Consider the following 18335-nt stretch of genomic DNA (forward strand, 5'->3'; position numbering starts at 1 on the left):
TATCAAACGACAACCACTAAACATCCGGTTCCTAACTTTAAATGATGCAAACAAACACAGCGAGTTTTAACGTTTTAATAGGTACCAACCTTCAACCTTACCTGTTACAATAGTGTAACATCACAAAATAGAAAGAAACGCTATAAAATATTAATTGAAATGGCTTAACTCAATCAAAATACATATGAAAACAAACAAGGAAATAAACACTGAACGAAAAAGTTTGATTTATGACACAATGTATACACAAAATCAAACAAAGAAGGGGTTTGATTATAAACGATTTCAGATAGTCAACCATATGTTTAAACGAAATGACGCCACAAACATGATATAAATAGTGCAGGTGTGAAAATTTATAGTCTTACCAAACAATTATTAAGTTGGTACAATTAAATAAAAAAGAGAAACAAGATATAAATTTAAAAAAAGATAAACAATAAAAGAAGAAACATATGTTGGTTTTGTTTACATTTTAATAGCATCTAATCAGTGGTTGATTATTTTAGATAAGACACTTTTTGTGCATGTATCACAACCAGAACTAAATGAATATGTCGGTGCTAGATGTCAATTGAACGCAACAATATGGTCAACAAATAGTGACATAGAGAAGATTGAATGGCTGCACTTGGTAACACCAGATAAACTAATTGTATGCGATTTAGAAAATACGAATAAGTATGAAACAGAAGATCAACTATCATTGTCTATTCTCAGTTTGGAACCAGCGGATGCAGGGACATATATTTGCAGAGCTAGTAATTCTGAAGAAACAATAGATAGTAAACACATAAAGCTTAATGTCAAGGAATGTAAGTAATAAGAAATTCAATTTGACATTTCTTTTACATCTTAACGAGGTGTTAAATGTATAAACACATAAACACAAACGAATTTGTAGCAGTGCTGTTTAGTCAGTCATGCACGTAAGTAAATTTGTTAATCTATGCACGTAATTAGAATGTTTATCCGTACATGTGATTGGTATCTTAATATATTAAAATATGAAACAAAAGTAATTGCTAAAAACATTCAAATAAAAATATATCTATCATGGTGTAGCACTTTTTTTTTTGCCTGAAACACATTTTTGATTATTTTTATATCATCTTTGAAGAATTGATTTCGTATGAAAAATGTTTGACGTTGTTGATATCATTGGTGTACATGAATTTGTAAATTTGATTTATTAAACATACTTCAGATACACCGAAGATTTCTAGCAGAATAATACCTCGCACGATTAATAATGAATTGAAAACAACACTGGAATTTGAAATTGATGTGCCTCAGCCAGAGGTTATATTGCTTCTATTCAAGAAAAACGACTCAGAAAGTTTTGTACCAGGAAAAATTCACAAAAATCAAGATATCTGCACATGTTACTTTCCAATATGTTGTTCTGGAAAATATGAATTTGTTGTGAAAACCCATTTCGGTGCAGTGCATAGACAGATAATTGATTTAAAGATCCCTTCAGGTAACGAATTTACACTTGATAACAAATGGAAAAGACGTTGTGTATGCGTGTTTATTTTCTCTGTACACAGTATACATGCCAGACTCATATCGACGGCCGTTCCTCAAATCGACGTCCAAATCTGACCTCACAATAAAAGATCATTAAATTGACGACCGAGTTTATGTCCATCAAATCGACGTCCAATTTTTGGCTTCTCTAGTTGATGCCAAATTTAATGCTTCTCTAATCGGCATCCGTTTTTGACACAAAATACAAATACTATTGTTGAAGACAATATAATTGAGATGTCGTTCGGTTTTTTCTTTGTCGTTTGGTTGTTTTCTCATTGACGTACTTTATTAATATGAATAGGAAAGAGACGACACTTTACAAAGTAGATATATTGGATTAACTTTTCATCAAGATAAATATTGATAAGTATTTCAGGTTCAAAATTTCTATATAAAAATAACATGTAAAGATAAATGTTCAAAAATTTAGTTTTAATACAGTTTTAACATTTTATCACAATTCCGGTTACAAGTCCTGGAGTGTTCTATCCTTTGACAGACAGACAAACATACTTTTTTTTCAAAAAATTACAACAAGCTGATTTTGTCAGAACGTTTAAATATTTTATATAAGTATGTTTTAAATTTGTATAACAATTTTTTGCTCTATCTTTTTTTATTGAATGCTCATGATTAATACATAAAACGGCAATTATTGTTGTAAATCCACCTGATTAATCAAGCAGATCATAATTCATTTCTTAATAAAAATGGTACCATAACAAATCAAGCCGAGTTTCATTCTATAAATGGGGTCCATGTACTCGTTTTCAGCTCATTAATTAAGTCAGTCGGTATATGCATCGTTGTCGGATATAATGTCAGTTTGACGTGTGCAAAATAACAATTTAAATAAGCCAAGTGATTACTTTCCCTGTAACTGTATTATTTGCCCTTACTATATAATTGATCTCCGTTATCTATATTTACATAACAACTAACTTCAGCAGGAAAAACAAATAACAAAATATTGTCCAATATGAAACAGGCGTGTATGAAATGTCCTACGCTTCAGAATTTTGAATTGAACTTGGCATACACTTAACATGTATGCTGAAATTGACATGGTTGATTTGGTAAACATGTACACACTCAAGTTTTGAAATCGATGATTGTCGTCGTAGAAAATACTGCTGTTCATGTTTGTCTGTTAACATAAACTTTGTTTAATTCTTATTGCTCTAAAGAAATGATTGAAAACAAACAGAACGTATTGAAGTCATCATAAATTTGCATACGATCAAACAATGCGACTGCAATACACATAATGAGGTCACGCAGTTTCATACAACACTCTTCAACAGCAATACACAAATCTAGTCCTGCAGTTTGCAGAGCTTTTAAGCGATATCTGTAAGACTGTATATGTATAAATAGATACCCGGTTGCATGATAAAAATAGTGATTTTGCTGTGATAATTAAATCAGACATCTCAAACTACCTTTCAAAAAGAGAGACAAAAGATGCCAGAGGGAGAGTCAAACTCATAGATTGAAAATAAACTGACAACGCTATGGCTAAATATAAGAAGAAAAAAATTGTTAATATTATTTTTTAATTATTTACAGTCGGAAAACAACATCTGGAAAAAATGCTGTCTTTTGATAATCTTCAATTGCAAAGTCAAAAAGATGCAAAGATATCAACAGGTAATGCAAATAGAATCGTATACTACAATACGCAGTCATAGCTATTACTGTTTATTCAAATATATATTATAGTTTAAAAAGATATTATTGTTGTTGTTGTTTACAACAAACATGATGATGTACTTCATTTGAAGTTAACGAAATATACTAATGTTAATTGCAGTTTTTCGACTGTCAAATATGTTGGCTTCTGACAGGATATTAATTGTCGAAATGAACTTGTGTATGAAGTTGGAACAGATAATGTTATCAAGGACCAATCAACTAGTTATTTGTTCTTCTATTTTAAACTAAGGATTTTTTTAATCCCAGGCATAGATTACCTTAGCCGTATTTGGCACAGCTTTATGGAATTTTAGATCATCAATGCTCTTCAACTTTTTACTTATTTGGCTTTATAATATTTTGACATGAGCGTCACTGATGAGTCTTATGTAGACGAAACGCGCGTCTTGCGTACTAAATTATAATCCTGGAAACCTTTGATAATTTTTAATGTTTTCATATTAATTAATTAACCTCGGTAATCTAGGTAATAAAAGAAATAAAAGTCGAACAAATGTGAAAACTGTTTTCACTTTTTGTCATGCTGCATATTGCCTACAATTGACATCTGATACCATAGCTGGAGGGCGAACAATGTCTACGGGCTATTTCTCCGTTCATGTCATGGGATTTGCACATTTTGTGGTTAATCCTGATTCATTTATTCTTTATGAATTTAGTAACTTTGAACACCTAGTATTGCCTCTAATTTACAATAGCTGACTCTTAACATTAAAAAACAGACCATGAATTCAAAAAATACCAATAAACCGTTACAACAACATTACATAATACCTATCTAAAACATGTGTATTTGTTGATATAGCAATTGAGTGGCTATCAGGTATAAACTTAAATAAATAATGAATCGAATGATTTCAGAACACACAGCGTCAAACATAAGCAGTACAAAATATTTGGGCAAATCACAAGAATCAAATACAGGTAAATATTGTACACACACATCTTATTCTTTATTGAATAAATATTTAGTTGCTATCGGGATTTTTCTTAAAATTTAGGACAAATCCATAATTGTCAGAAAAGTAAAATAAGAATATCGATACAACTTAAGATTAGGCCTAGCCTCATGCATTAAAGCCTGATATCCAATCAGACAAATATTATGTTTAAGAAATATTGTGATTTTTTCTTAAACATATGTCTTTTTGTGTTTCTGTGCTACATATAACGTTCCTTTTTTATTTATTCATCCTGTGAATGATTTATTGTACATAGGTATTTTTGGTATTCGTGTCTATCACTTTTTGCTAATTTGCTTTGTCGATAAGCCTTTTTGTGTTTCTTTGTTACATATATTTGATTGCTTTTATAGTGATTGAGATTATAACGCAATGTTGACTGATATACCCCTTTTTTGAAACTTTTACCTATTATGTCGGTTCATTTGCTAGCACATCGTTGTCAAATAAATGAATTTTTAGAAGACTGCCATACAAGTCAGAGGTTTAGCTAGTTCGAAACCAGGTTGAATCCACCATTGTCTGCATTAAAAATGCATGTACCAAGTCAGGAATATGACAGTTGTTATCCATTCGTTTGATGTATATGAGCTCTAAATTTTGCCATTTGATTGCGGATATTTCAATTAGAATTTTCCTCAGAATTCGGTATTTTTTAACCTAGCTACACAATGCATAATTAATTTTTAAATAAACGTGAACTTTATATGTAAAAAATGTTTGGTGTAGTTTTTTTTACGAAATACTGATGGTGAAGTTCATTTAAGGTTTATGGAACAAACTAACGTTCATATAAAAAAGAAGATGTGATATGATTGCCAATGAGACAACTATCCACAAAAGACCAAAATGACACAAACATTAACAATTATAGGTCACCGTGCAGCCTTACACAATGAGCAACTCCTATACCGCATAGTCAGATATAATAGACCCCGATAAGACAATGTAAAACAATTCAAATGAGAAAACTAACGGTCTTATTTATGTAAAAAAAAAAATGAACGAAAAACAAATATGTAACACATAAACAAACGACAACCACTGAATTACAGGCTCCTTACTTGGGACAGGCATATACATAATAAATGTGGCGGGGTTAAACATGTTAGCGGGATCCCCACCCTCCCACTAACATGGGAAGATGGTATAATAATACATTTAAGTTCAGTTTTTTGGATTTTCAAATATATTAGCATCTGAAAGGATATTAATTATCGAAATGAACTTCTGGGTGCAGCAGAATTGGTGGAACTAATGTAATTAGGGAAAAAGAAGTTATCTTTTTCTTCTATTACATTATTTTGATATTGGTTTAAATATGGAATGGATTGATATTTTTTCCTTTTAATTCAATGAAAATATTTATGTAAATGATGAATCGACGATGTATAATCCAGGTAAAATTAAGGAAATAAATGTCGAATAACTGTAAAACCTGGTCTACACTTTTTGTCATCCTGTATAGTGAATACAAGTGACACCTGGTTCCATAGCAGGGGAAATTAACCATGTAGATGTGCCAAATCTCTGTTCCTGTCTACGATCCTCATATTTTGTTTTTGGCTAAAAAAAAATGGATTTAGAAACTTTGAAAAGCTACTGTTGCCTCTAATTTACATTTTTATAGTTTACTCTTAATTATGATTCGTATGATTTCAGAAATCACAGCGTCAAACATAACTATTACACAGAATTTATACGAATCACAAAAATCAGCTACAGATGACAATCCAGGTGAATATTTTACACAAACATCTATTGCATTGCAATTAATATTTAGTTATTATTGGGAGTTTTTTTTTAAATTAAAAACAATTCTCTACTTTCAGAAAAGAAAACAGCGTTAATATTAACCACTTTAAGTAAGACTCTAATCCATAGAGTAGCATCAAATCAATCTCGCCAAAAAATCTCAAACAAACCCTTCTAAAAAAATTAGAACAGACAATCACCCAATCGTTCAGACACAAAAGGGCACATTCATTTATATGTTATATAACTGATAGTTGTTAACTTCTACATCACATGGTCTTGGTAATCATACCTTATCTTCTTGTTTTTATTTAAACAGGCAATAACGTTTGCATTGGGCAAAATTATTCGGTTAGATTTGGAAGTATCACCGCCAACTCATACCTGGTTAAAATGAACATACTAGGAAGGAGTACATATTTAATAGCTAAGAATCTAAGGGTGTGGTAGTTTCTCGCTACATTGAAGTCCCATTGGTTGCCGTCGGTTATTGTCTGTTCTATGGTCGGGTTCATGTCGCTTTGACACACTCCCCATTTCTATTCTAAATTTTGTTTTAGAATATATATTGGACATTTAGTTATCAAACGATGGAATAATAATTTGTAATCTGCGTAGAACACCTTTTGACACATATTTTTGCATAATATAAAAAAAATCAAAATATCGAAACGAGGGCATGTATAGGCTGTTCCACGCTGCTTCTTCTGTTTAAGTTTGGTTTCTTATTTGCAGAATCAAAAGATATGATTAACGGTGTCTATACTAGTTTGCAGAAAGCTAATGTTCGGGCTGTTATTGCATTAGATGTTGGCACAACGCATTCTCGTTATGCTGTTTTGATAACAGAAACACTTTCTAGTAAAGACAAAATGGTCCCTGACATCGATTCGATGCCGACAGCTGTTTTGTTCAAAGATTCTTCAAAATACTATATTGCCTGTGGAGACGATGCATTGGAAGAATACAAATGTGTCATTAAAAAAAACAAACGTGATTCCCATTTGATGTTTGAGAATTTCAAATTAGAATTATATAAACGAATGGTAAGTATATGTTATGGCTCAGTGATACTTATGTTTATGATTTATTTAAAAAAAAAAACATTAATAACCAACAACAAAAACAAAAAATCATTTTAAAAAGGTCTTCCCACCTACATTCACTTAAGAATTAAACTTCGGCTTATAGATAGTATGACTGGTGTTTAAAAATGCTTATATCACATCGTATTGAGTTCCCAAGTACAATGTTTATAACACTTGTTCGTTTTAAATAAAGCAAATAAACACAACCGATGAACTCCGAATCAGTTCTGATTTCAATTACTAGCTTATTCATGTTATTTCTGATGATTCTAAAATATATTGTTCCATGGACTTTTCAACTTAAATCAGCGAAACAAATGGGACTTCCTGGTAAAATAACGCTATTTTAGGCTTACCATGTCAATGCCATAGGGTAAAAACAAATCTAACGCGAAAGACACCATTGCTTAATTTTGTATAAGTATTTAAAGAACTTCTTGCAAAGGACTAAATCTAGATCTGCTACCTTTGGCATTGACCCAAATTTCAAAGAAATTAACATAGGGTATAAAATATCAGAAATCTTTCACTTTTAGTTTATCAGTTTCACATTATATTGTTATCAATTATATGAAATACTTTTACTTTAATTAACTAAGATCATTTCGGTAAAAACATATTTTGACATCCAGAATTTATGAAAAGCTAATTACAAAAATGAATTTTACGTATGTTAAGGAGGTAGAAATATTAGGTAAAACTGTGTTAGGGATAAAACTCTTTCAGGTAACTTTATTTTGTTGAGCGGTGACAGTTTAAAAAACGAATGCACTTTTATGTATCATATACCAAATATCCAAGATATCTTGTGAAGCCACCAAACAGCTATAGCATAGAATGACATGGTAGAAAAGGTTTAATAGTAAACATGAAAAAAAGTAATTTCTTTTGTGATTTTAATATCCTATATTCAAACCCACAGTCTACAAATACTCCACACTATACAACAATATATATCTGTGGCAAGATATAACAATTATAGAATATTTTTTTGCAGACTAGATTTAGGAAATTGCTTATTCTTTAATTGTAAATATAGCCTAGATGACATTTTTGCGCAGATCAAATCAATTTGGTTTGTCCATGTGAGGGAAGGGTCAATTTAACTTTCGCATGTGGAAGATTTTATCACTTGATTGTTAATAGTTGAACAATTCTCATTGTAATGTGGCATTGCTCTTTGCTTTGTTCTAATTATCATATATTTTGTTTTATTTTTATCGATGAATATAATGTTATCATTGCATCAATCCTCAACACCATGCAATCTTCTTATACCTTTGACTGCAGAGTTTGATAACAATTAGCAGAAAGATGTAAAGTTGAATCATCAGCATATAAATCAGTGAAACAATTTTTCATATAGACAGGAAGGTCGTTTATGTATAATACAAACAGAAGGGGTCCTAATATTGAGCATGGTGGACACCATACTTGATATGAAGTTTTTTATATTTAGCATAACCAATTTGAACTTGTTGAGTTCTTTCATTTAAATAGAGAAACATCAGCATTGAACGGGGTGGGACTTACCCTTTAACTAGCAAAACTTGTAAGCTTAAACCTAAATTTGAAAAGCTTTCCAATACTTGAGAAAAGAAATGAATGCTAGAAGAAAGCTACAAAAAAATAACCTGGTCATTAAAACGAGTGGCGAGATTGGTTAATTGGTGAATGATTCTTTTTATGTTGAAAATGAATTTATTTCAAAGCAGTTGTCCCTGGATTTTTAGTCGTTTAATTTCCTCCACTTTGAGGTATATCTCCTTGAATTGAGCATGCTTAACTTTTTTATCTCTAGATCTTCAGCAATCAACAGCTCAATTATTAATCTGTCATTTCATGATTTTTGAAAAGACGGAATACCTTTTAAAAACTCTCTTTCGTTTACCTCTACTGAAACTACACGTCTTTATGTTTTTGAAAGCTGGCATTATGCTTTATATTTAAAAACAGTTGACGTATATCGCGTCAAGAATTTTCTTCCCGGTAGAGGGCACTTCAATGACGCTTGAGTCAATCTCTGGTCTTTAAATCATGATGAAAGAGTCACGGCAACAACTCATTTACATGTACATCAGTCATTAAATCAAATCAAAATTAAATCCATAAGATCATTTCTTAAAATCAGAAACATTTCATAGAAAGCACTACTTTTTGACAAATTTAATTCATGAAAAATTTAACCCTTGACAGGTGTCATAGCCATTACTGACACAAATCATAAGCCACGTCTTACTCATTGACATAGCAAATCATTGATTTGCAATGGCGTGCTGTTTGAAAAATAATATTGCAACATAACTCATAATCTCGCTCCTGTTTTCATGTTGAAATACTGCGATTAACTATGATTGATGCAAAATACTTTTAAATCATAACCGTTATGTTTTTTTAATTTAATTTTGACCTTGACTTTTTCTTTCTTCTCGATCGACATTTCTCTAATTTTTGTTGTTTAGATATCCTACGCCGTCTGTTCATATTTCTATATTTGTAGACAATTTGGTCTACCAATTCGTTATCATTTACATCCGAAAAATAACTACTTTCATGTGTTTCGGTTAGGCATCATCCTCCGTCAGCTTAACTAAAACATTTTATTTAATAAGTCGTGTTTTTTGTTAGATTCAAATGTATTTATTATTTATTGTTGAAATTCAGGATATAACTGCTGAAATGGAAATAAAAGACGGGTACGGAAGGTCAAAGTTGGCAATAGATGTGTATACAGCTGTATTAAATGATTTAAAACAAAAAGCGCTTATACACACGGGAATGAAAAACATTGAAGAAATTGACATATCTTGGATTATGACGGTGCCAGATGTATGGAACGAAAGCGCTAGAAATTTTATTCAACTGAGTTGTGAAAACGTAAGTCAAATCTTATGCAATTAAGGTTTTTATATAAAAAAATAGTCAAAGTAAGACTTTTTTTTGTGATTGAAAATGATGTTTCCTATATGAAAACTTTGTGGTATATAGATTCTACCACTGCATCGAGTGTGAAACGATATTTATCCACTCGAGGCAGTTGAATTTTCAAATTTAAAACGCGAGGCTCGCAATGCGTTTTAAATATTTTAAATTTAACTGTCGCCATTGGATAAATATCGTATTACACGATATTTGGTAGTGGAATCTTTTTCCGTAATGATTGTCAAATAGTAAGCAAGCAAAATCTTTCCATCTTTTCCAGTAATATGCAGTAAGATGTGTTCTTTCTACGTGACGTCATCAGGCATGGTCGCATTTGTTCATGCCGTCACAAGAGTAAATTCGAAGGAAAAAAAGAAACTTCGACGTCATAATCGGATTTTAACCAATTAAAAACTGAGATCAAACGCGCCACACCTTGCTTTAAAAAAACAATATACAATGGGTGCAGATAGGGATAAATTGACGAGGAATTACAGAAATAAATATACAGTTAAGGAAAAAATACCACCCCTTCTTTATGCTTTCTTACATAAAAGTATACATTTTGTGTCATATTTGTTACCTTCGATTTTAGTCTGTTATCATGCTTTTGTTTTATCTAAATCGATCTATGACTTGTTAATAGCGATATACTAATATTGGCCATATGTGCATTAGTTTGTAATCAACATCTTCCAGTAAAAATGGTTCTTTTGCTATGAAAATAAATGCAAAAAGGAGTGCGTAGATGACACATATTTTCATAAAATGTGATCAAAAGTACAATCCCTTGGACTGCTACATTTTCAAAAAATCAAATTAGAATTCAATAGTACAATATTTTGTGAAGATATGACCGCTTTGGTTATAAAAATGCGGTCAATCAAACAGTAAGTAAGCCAAAAACATGTAACAAAGACTGCATATTTCTAAACACCATGATGACCCTTTTTTCGGGATGTTTTTCATAACGAATTTCCAATTGTTTACATGTTTGCCGAATCTCTGAAAATCTTGAATAGCTAGATAGAATCTTTTGTTAATTTTCACACATTTCTATTGATGTACCTCAAATATTAAAATATATTATAGAAAGAGAGCCATTTTAAATTTGTTTAGTCAAATACTTGAAACAATAGAATAGAAAGAAACTGTAAGCAGAAAAGAGATGTGTGTCACAAACTGTATTCTAGTCCACAGTGTGTCAATTTTTGTAGAGGTGAGAGACATCTGCTCTCTAACTCCTGAAGTTTATTATTTTTTTCTGATCTTAACACTAAGAAGTTAATCTGCGTGCGAATATTGACTCCTTGCAGAAATGAATAATAATAAATAGCAAAAGATTTGTGTTTAAATACAAGACATTAAAAACGTCCCACATATGATTTCCATATTTTTTTCAGAGTGGAATACCCAAAGAGCAGATGATAATAGTAGATGAGTCAACTGCTATTCTAACATATTTTCAGGATGTCCAGTACTTTTGCAAAGAAAAAATTATATCGCAAACTTTAGATGACAAGAACTATCTTCTCATAGACCTTGGTGGTAAATGACAATTTCTTATTTTGTCCTTGTCTTCTTGAGACCGAAGTTTGATAAGAATAAAAAAAAATCTAAACCTGACAAATTAAGATACAAGGCAATTTGTTTTTGACATACAAATGGACGTTTAGTTAAGTTTTTTAAAATCTCAACCAGTTTCCTTATACTATTAATACATCGAATAACACGAAACAGAAATCTATTCTTAATAATCCATTTTTAGATGGTCACTTGTTACATCTTATGGTGTTTTATTTCAACTTGTATGTAACAACGTATTTGATTTCAATGAAAGAAGACAAATTTTTTTACCCGGGTTCTTGATATCACAAACTTTTCAAAACATTTACTAAATGTTATCATCGGTGCAAAGACATCATTTGTTAATATAAAGCAACATGCAGACATATAATACGTTCAGGTTTGTCCACATTCAATATTGTATGGTAATGTTCTTTACAAAGCACACAAAATGTCGGCATTCACTTCAAAAGCTAACTAATTCTTTAAACGGACTCATTCGGAAAGGATATATTTACGACACTGTTGTCGTGTCTTTGATAAACGCATATTTTGGTACTAGTCATGGTTCACTCTTGGGTCTTTGCATCGGAAATAATTTTTTTCTTAAACCAGTTTTTTTGCATGATACGGGTTATGTTCTTTTCATATATTTTATGATGGAATGATACTTTACCCTTGATGTTTGTACTTGATTAAAAAATGATGAAGACATTTTCTTTCAATTAGGTTAATTGAAGCGCTCGCATGTCAGTATCGAGTGGTAGTCTTTTGATCATTTTTGTCACTTTGCTTTGTATCTTTTTTTACCTATTCTAACATTGGACTTAGACTTCTTTTCAACTGAGTTTTACTGTGCGTATTGCTATGTGTTTCTGTAGTTTATATTGGCTACATGTATGGGGGACAAATGTTGGCTTTTGTTAATCTTATATGGATTGTTTTAATTTTTTTTCGTTTATATGTTTTGGAATTTATTGTGACGTCCATTTTCAATTAGCCAGGACGCAGTTTGATTTAGGGGCCAGCTGAGTATTTCACATTAGAAAATAAAGTATATGATAACGTGCCATTTGATATATGTGGTAAACTATGGATATGGTTTCATGTCGCAATAGTATGTTTAATTTTCTAAACACATCAGCTACAAATTGTTGAAAATATTTCCATTGAATAACTGATTATATTTACAGGTGGAACATGTGACATAACTGGTTATCATGTAACAGCCGATTGCGATGTAGGTGTTCCAATTGAATCTACACATATAGCATGTGGTTTCGATATAGCATGTGATGCACTTCTAGATCGTATTTCGTCTATGATAGGAGACCGAGCTATGGATTGTTTGAAAGAAGAAGAAACAGTCAGCTTCCTACAATTGAAAGAAAAATGTTTACAATTAGTCAAGACATCAGAATATTCATCAACATTAAATGTTCCGATACGCACGTTTAACGGCTTGTGTAAACGTTTTCGTTTGATGTCATTCGAGGAAACTGTTGATGATTTTGGAAAAACTCCGTCTTGTGGAAATTCGGAACGCTTGGATATTGATTTTAAGCTATCTGGGGACAACCTCATTGTACGGAAAGGACTTATAGTCGACTCGCTCAATGTGGTAATAAAGAATGTAATAACTGAAATCAAGCATATCTTAAAGACACAAAAGGCACAAGACATTCAGCAGTTTTTCATTGTTGGTGGATTCTCATCTCTATTTGTTGTTCAAAATGAGATTATGGCGGCATTCAAAGAGAAAACCATCTTCTTTGCTAACGACAAAGTATATGCATCTGTTAAAGGTGCACTCTTATGTGGGTGCAACAATATAAGAATGAAAAATAGTTAATGATTATAGGAATACTGGAAAAGAAATGATTTGTGGTACATTGAGACTGAGAGAACATGATTTATTTATAAGTTGTTGTTATGATGTAAACAAACATTCATTCACTGTGAATACTATAACTTCGGTACATTGTGTCTGTTGTCTTTTTATGATTGATGTTCATGCTTTGTGTCGTTTTAATAGGTCAAGCAACATCCAACTGATTTATGCAGTTGGTTGTGTTGTGCAACGGTTCCGGGTTCGGGATCGGGTTTTATCGACTCATTCTTTGTGTTACTGTCAACAGCCACGAGCCTGTAATTCAGTGGTTGCGTTGGATAAGGTATGTGTACTTGTGTAGCCGATTGTCGTTGTTTTTTCTTCTGAACAGTTTCATTTTAAAATTGTACTGATAAATATTGCAAGTTTAATCAAATGATAGGAATCAGGAAAGTCCAATATATGTTTGTATTTATCACGTATTTTTAATTTACGATTACTATAATATGTATCTACTAAGTAACTAAGAAGTATTAACTGAGGAATGGCTTAAAGTCCATATAAGACAGAGCTAATCCATATCTACGAGTGGGGCATCCGTGTACTATGGACACATTCTTGTCTAGGTTATAACTTTATTTCATTTAGCTTCTATCGTCAATCACTCATTAGCTACCATAAGCTGCTGTCCGCGAAATCCAAGCAGAACTGTCTCTGCTACACTTTTTTTCTGGTTTTGTTTTTAACATAAAGGATGTTTCGATTTCTTCGGTTGACGTGTTTACCTTCGCAATATAGAGGTTTGATAACTGACTATTTTGATTTTTTGAATGTTGAAGGCCGATTGTTGGTCTATAGTTAGTTAAATCCGATTGATTTAGATACTGTATGATAGTTGTCTTATTGGCAATCATATCAAATCTCTTTATTTAATATCCATATAAAAACGCTCGCTAAACAAGACAAACTGAATCGTTTTAAGATAACTTTTAATCGTTTTTCAGATTGGAAACGGGGTTTCACTACTAACTGCGAAAGAGGTTTGATAAGAGCCATAATAAGCCTCCCAAAATTATTATTTATTTAATATGTAAATTGAAAGGGTTTATATTCTGTAGACTTCGTCAGTCTATTTATAAAAATCAAAAGGAGCTCTCGTCAATAGATATAAACAATTTAACAAAGTTTCATAAAAACTTCAAACTGCTGAAAGCAATTGTGAGTTCTGGTCTGAAAACTGAAAAAATCCCCCTTTTTTAATGAACAAAACCCCATATTATAAGTTATATGGTTCGCTACTGACCCCGTACGGATCCATAGAGGGTTAGTAAAATCCATAGGTGGTAAGGCCGGAGGCCGAGTCCCCTATGCATTTTATTCTACATCTATGGATCCGTAGGGGGTCAGTAGTTAACCGTATAACGAATTTATCGGACGCTGGACTTCTTCTGCGGCGTTGTGTTGAAAAATAAACAATGAAACACAACAACATTAATATATGACTTCGCCATTAACGCGTCACGAACCCAATATGAAACTTACTAACCCCATACGGTCTCATAGGGGGTCACCACGTGACGGCGTTTAACCAATCACAACGTGATAATTCATCTGTGGTCCGATAAAAACTAGTAAACGTAAATTTAAAAAAAAATCGAAATGGAGCTCAGGCCAAAAGATATGAACAATTCACTTAAATATCATACGAGTTGGTTAAAGTGTTTTTGAATTAATGTTTGACATATTCAAAAATAAACATACATCAGTTTACCTAGCAGTTCCGACAAAATTTCTCAATTTGGAAGATTACTGTGGTGTTTACTTGGTATGAGTGGATTAAGTCTCATATTTAATGTTGTTATTACTGCAATTTTCTATCGTCCAAATTTAATTGACTTTAGTATACCTTCTTATAAACGTTGGCTATCAGAGCTTGACATTTTACATATCAATGTTTGTATCCTCAAATTCCATGTATGTATGTGATTTTTTTCTATTGCCAAAAAAAAACTCGTAACGAAGGTTTTTCAATTTCATTCTTGTATCAGAAGTTGAGACCTATTTGTAATTGAAAATACAGGAAAACAAAAGGTTATACACAAAGAATTCACTGGATAATAGTTTAATAAAAAGCAAACCAACAGAGGTAGAAAGGTTGATGAACACAATTTATGCATTGGACTTGAAGCATCACATACTGACAATTTCACTTGGAATGTCATATTAGTCCAATATCAAACGTATGGAAGCCGGAAGCGTTTCGACCAATTATGCAGACAAGTCCAATATTTTTTTTTAGATCTACTGTTATGGACTGGTTAGTGGACAGGATTTTTATTGCTTTATTTCTATAATTTACAATTAAATTGAGATGATTTGAGAACAGTAAAAACTTTAAGTGTAGTCATTTTTTTTTTGCACCTTTTACAATCATTAATAGGTTGAGCAACATTTAGTTTTAAAATAAATCTGAGGGACTAATTTTCACAAATATCGTAACTAGATTTTGAATGATTTAATGATCCATACATTTGTACCAAAAACGATAGATAATGGGGACTAACTGTGCACCAGTTTTTGCGGACCTCTTTTTGTATTGTTATGAGTTACAATTTATGACAAAAATAAGCAAATACCCATCAAAACAACATCTGATAAACAAATTTAATAATACTTTTAGATATTTGGATGATATTTTGGCTCTCAATAATGACGACTTCAGAATGTATATTTATGAATTTTATCCTGCTGAACTTACTTTAAATAAAGCTAATACTAACAATGACCACTGCCCTTTCCTCGATCTTGATATCTTTATCATCAGCGGAAAGCTGAATACTAAAATTTATGATAAAAGGGATGATTTTTCATTTCCTATCGTTAATTATCAATTTTTAGATGGTGACGTTCCCTTGTCACCATCTTACGGTGTTTATATATCTCAACTTGTACGATTCGCTCGTGTATGTAACAATGTTTTAGATTTTAACGAGAGAAATTTATGTATTACTGAAAAATTATTACACCAGGGTTTTCGATGTCACAAACTAGTCAAAACATTTACTAAATTCTATCATCGGTATAAAGACATCATTCGTAAATATAGCTCAACATGCAGACTTCTTATACGTTCAGGTATTTCACATCCATTTTTTTATGGAAATATTCTTTATAAAGCACAAATTAAAGGTGTCAGTATTCAGCTCAGAAACTTACAAAACCTTTGAATAGACTTATTAAGAAGGGATATAATTACGATACTGTTGTCAAGTCATTAAAGATTGCATATTTTGGCGTTAATATTGAGTCACTGATAAGGTCTTTGCGTCGGAACTAAACACATTTATTCTAAAAACAGTTGTTTGCATTACACGAGTTATGTTCTTCTCATATATGTTATGATGGTATGATACTAAACCCCTAACGGGAAGGATTGTGCATGATATTCATATGATGAAATCATAATCGTTCAGTCAGTTTAATTGAAGTCTGGAGCTGGCATGTCAGTTAACTGCTAGTAGTCTGTTGTTATTTATGTATTATTGTCATTTTGTTTATTTTCTTTGGTTACATCTTCTGACATCAGACTCGGACTTCTCTTGAACTGAATTTTGATGTGCATATTGGTATGCGTTTACTTTTCTACATTGGTTAGAGGTATAGGGGAGGGTTGAGATCTCACAAACATGTTAAACCCCGCCGCATTTTTGCGCCTGTCCCAAGTCAGGAGCATCTGGCCTTTGCTAGTCTTGTATTATTTTAATTTTAGTTTCTTGTGTACAATTTGGAAATTAGTATGGCGTTCATTATCGCTGAATTAGTATATATTTGTTTAGGGGCCAGCTGAATGACGCCTCCGGGTGCGGATATATCTCGCTACATTGAAGACCTATTGGTGACCTTCTGCTGTTGTTTTTTTATTTGGTCGGGTTGTTGTCTCTTTGACACATTCCCCATTTCCATTCTCAATTTTACAATTGAAAATATGCCGTGTTTATTTAATTCTAAAATGTGCAGCTTCGTTTAAAGTCAACATTTTTTCACGGTCTATTATTTAATTATTATTGCAACCTCGTGCAGGTAATAATGTCAGCAGTGTATTTCACATTATTTTGTTTATCTTTTCTTCCTATTTATTCGTACATTTAAACAGTTATCAAACATTGCATTTATTTAAGTCATGAACCTCATTTGAGGGGTCATCATTTGTTGACGTGGTTCATAAAAAAGGCAACAGTAGTATACCGCTGTTCGATTGCATCAATCGATTTATAGAAAACGAATCTGGGTTACAAACTTAAACCGAGTGAAACACATTAACTATAAGGAGAAAACAATGAAACAACAGAAACAAACCATATAATATCAACGGCCTTTGTACAGGACATATATAAGAAAAAATGGTTGGTTAGGCCTGGTTTTGTGGCTAGCCAAACCTCACGCTTTATTTGTGTTTCTCGTTTCTCCTATTTTATAAAGATTAAACCGTTGGTTGTCCAATTTGAATGGTTTTACACTTGTCACTTTGGGAACCATTATAGCTTGCTGTTCAAAGGCTCCGTGTTGAATACCGTAATTTGACCTATACTGGTTTACTTTTACAAATTGTGACATAAGGTAGCAATACACAGTTGGGCTTAAAACTTAAAATTGACACTCATAATTTTCAAACACCCCCTTTCCCCTCCTGTCTAACAAAGAAGGCTTTATATGTGTGTTATGCATGTATATACTTGTAGAAAGAAATTTTCCATAGATTTGATTTCTAATGGTCATAAGGGTGAAATATAATCCCTTTTGGGTGTAACCATGGCAACAATCTGCATTTCTTAGATACAAAATATAGCAAAAAAAGGGGGTGAACATGTCACAAAAGTCTCCAAAATTTGGTCTAAAGGAAAATTTCAATGAATTACAGTGATACCTTTCCTTAATCTTATAGGTTTATATCTATCAAGT

At 31.9% G+C, this 18335-nt stretch overlaps 1 protein-coding gene across 1 annotated transcript; it reads left to right on the plus strand.

The window, feature by feature from the left end:
• The first annotated feature begins 6932 nt into the window (after positions 1-6932).
• On the plus strand, positions 6933-14528 carry LOC134696076 (heat shock 70 kDa protein 12A-like). The gene is made up of 4 exons (XM_063557664.1): positions 6933-7015; positions 9722-9934; positions 11383-11527; positions 12739-14528. The coding sequence occupies exons 1-4, from the start codon at positions 6977-6979 to the stop codon at positions 13395-13397; spliced, it is 1056 nt and encodes a 351-aa protein (XP_063413734.1). The 5' UTR covers positions 6933-6976; the 3' UTR covers positions 13398-14528.
• The last annotated feature ends 3807 nt before the right edge of the window (positions 14529-18335 follow it).

Source organism: Mytilus trossulus, chromosome 14 (genome assembly GCF_036588685.1).
Source record: "Mytilus trossulus isolate FHL-02 chromosome 14, PNRI_Mtr1.1.1.hap1, whole genome shotgun sequence".
Classification (NCBI taxonomy): Eukaryota; Metazoa; Mollusca; class Bivalvia; order Mytilida; family Mytilidae; genus Mytilus; species Mytilus trossulus.

Coding starts and splice junctions, on each gene's coding strand:
- LOC134696076 (XM_063557664.1), top strand. CDS start 6,977: ATGTTTGAGAATTTCAAATTAGAATTATATAAACGAATG. Junction 9,935..11,382: donor TTCAACTGAGTTGTGAAAAC/GTAAGTCAAATC, acceptor TATTTTTTTCAG/AGTGGAATACCCAAAGAGCA. Junction 11,528..12,738: donor TCTTCTCATAGACCTTGGTG/GTAAATGACAAT, acceptor TTATATTTACAG/GTGGAACATGTGACATAACT.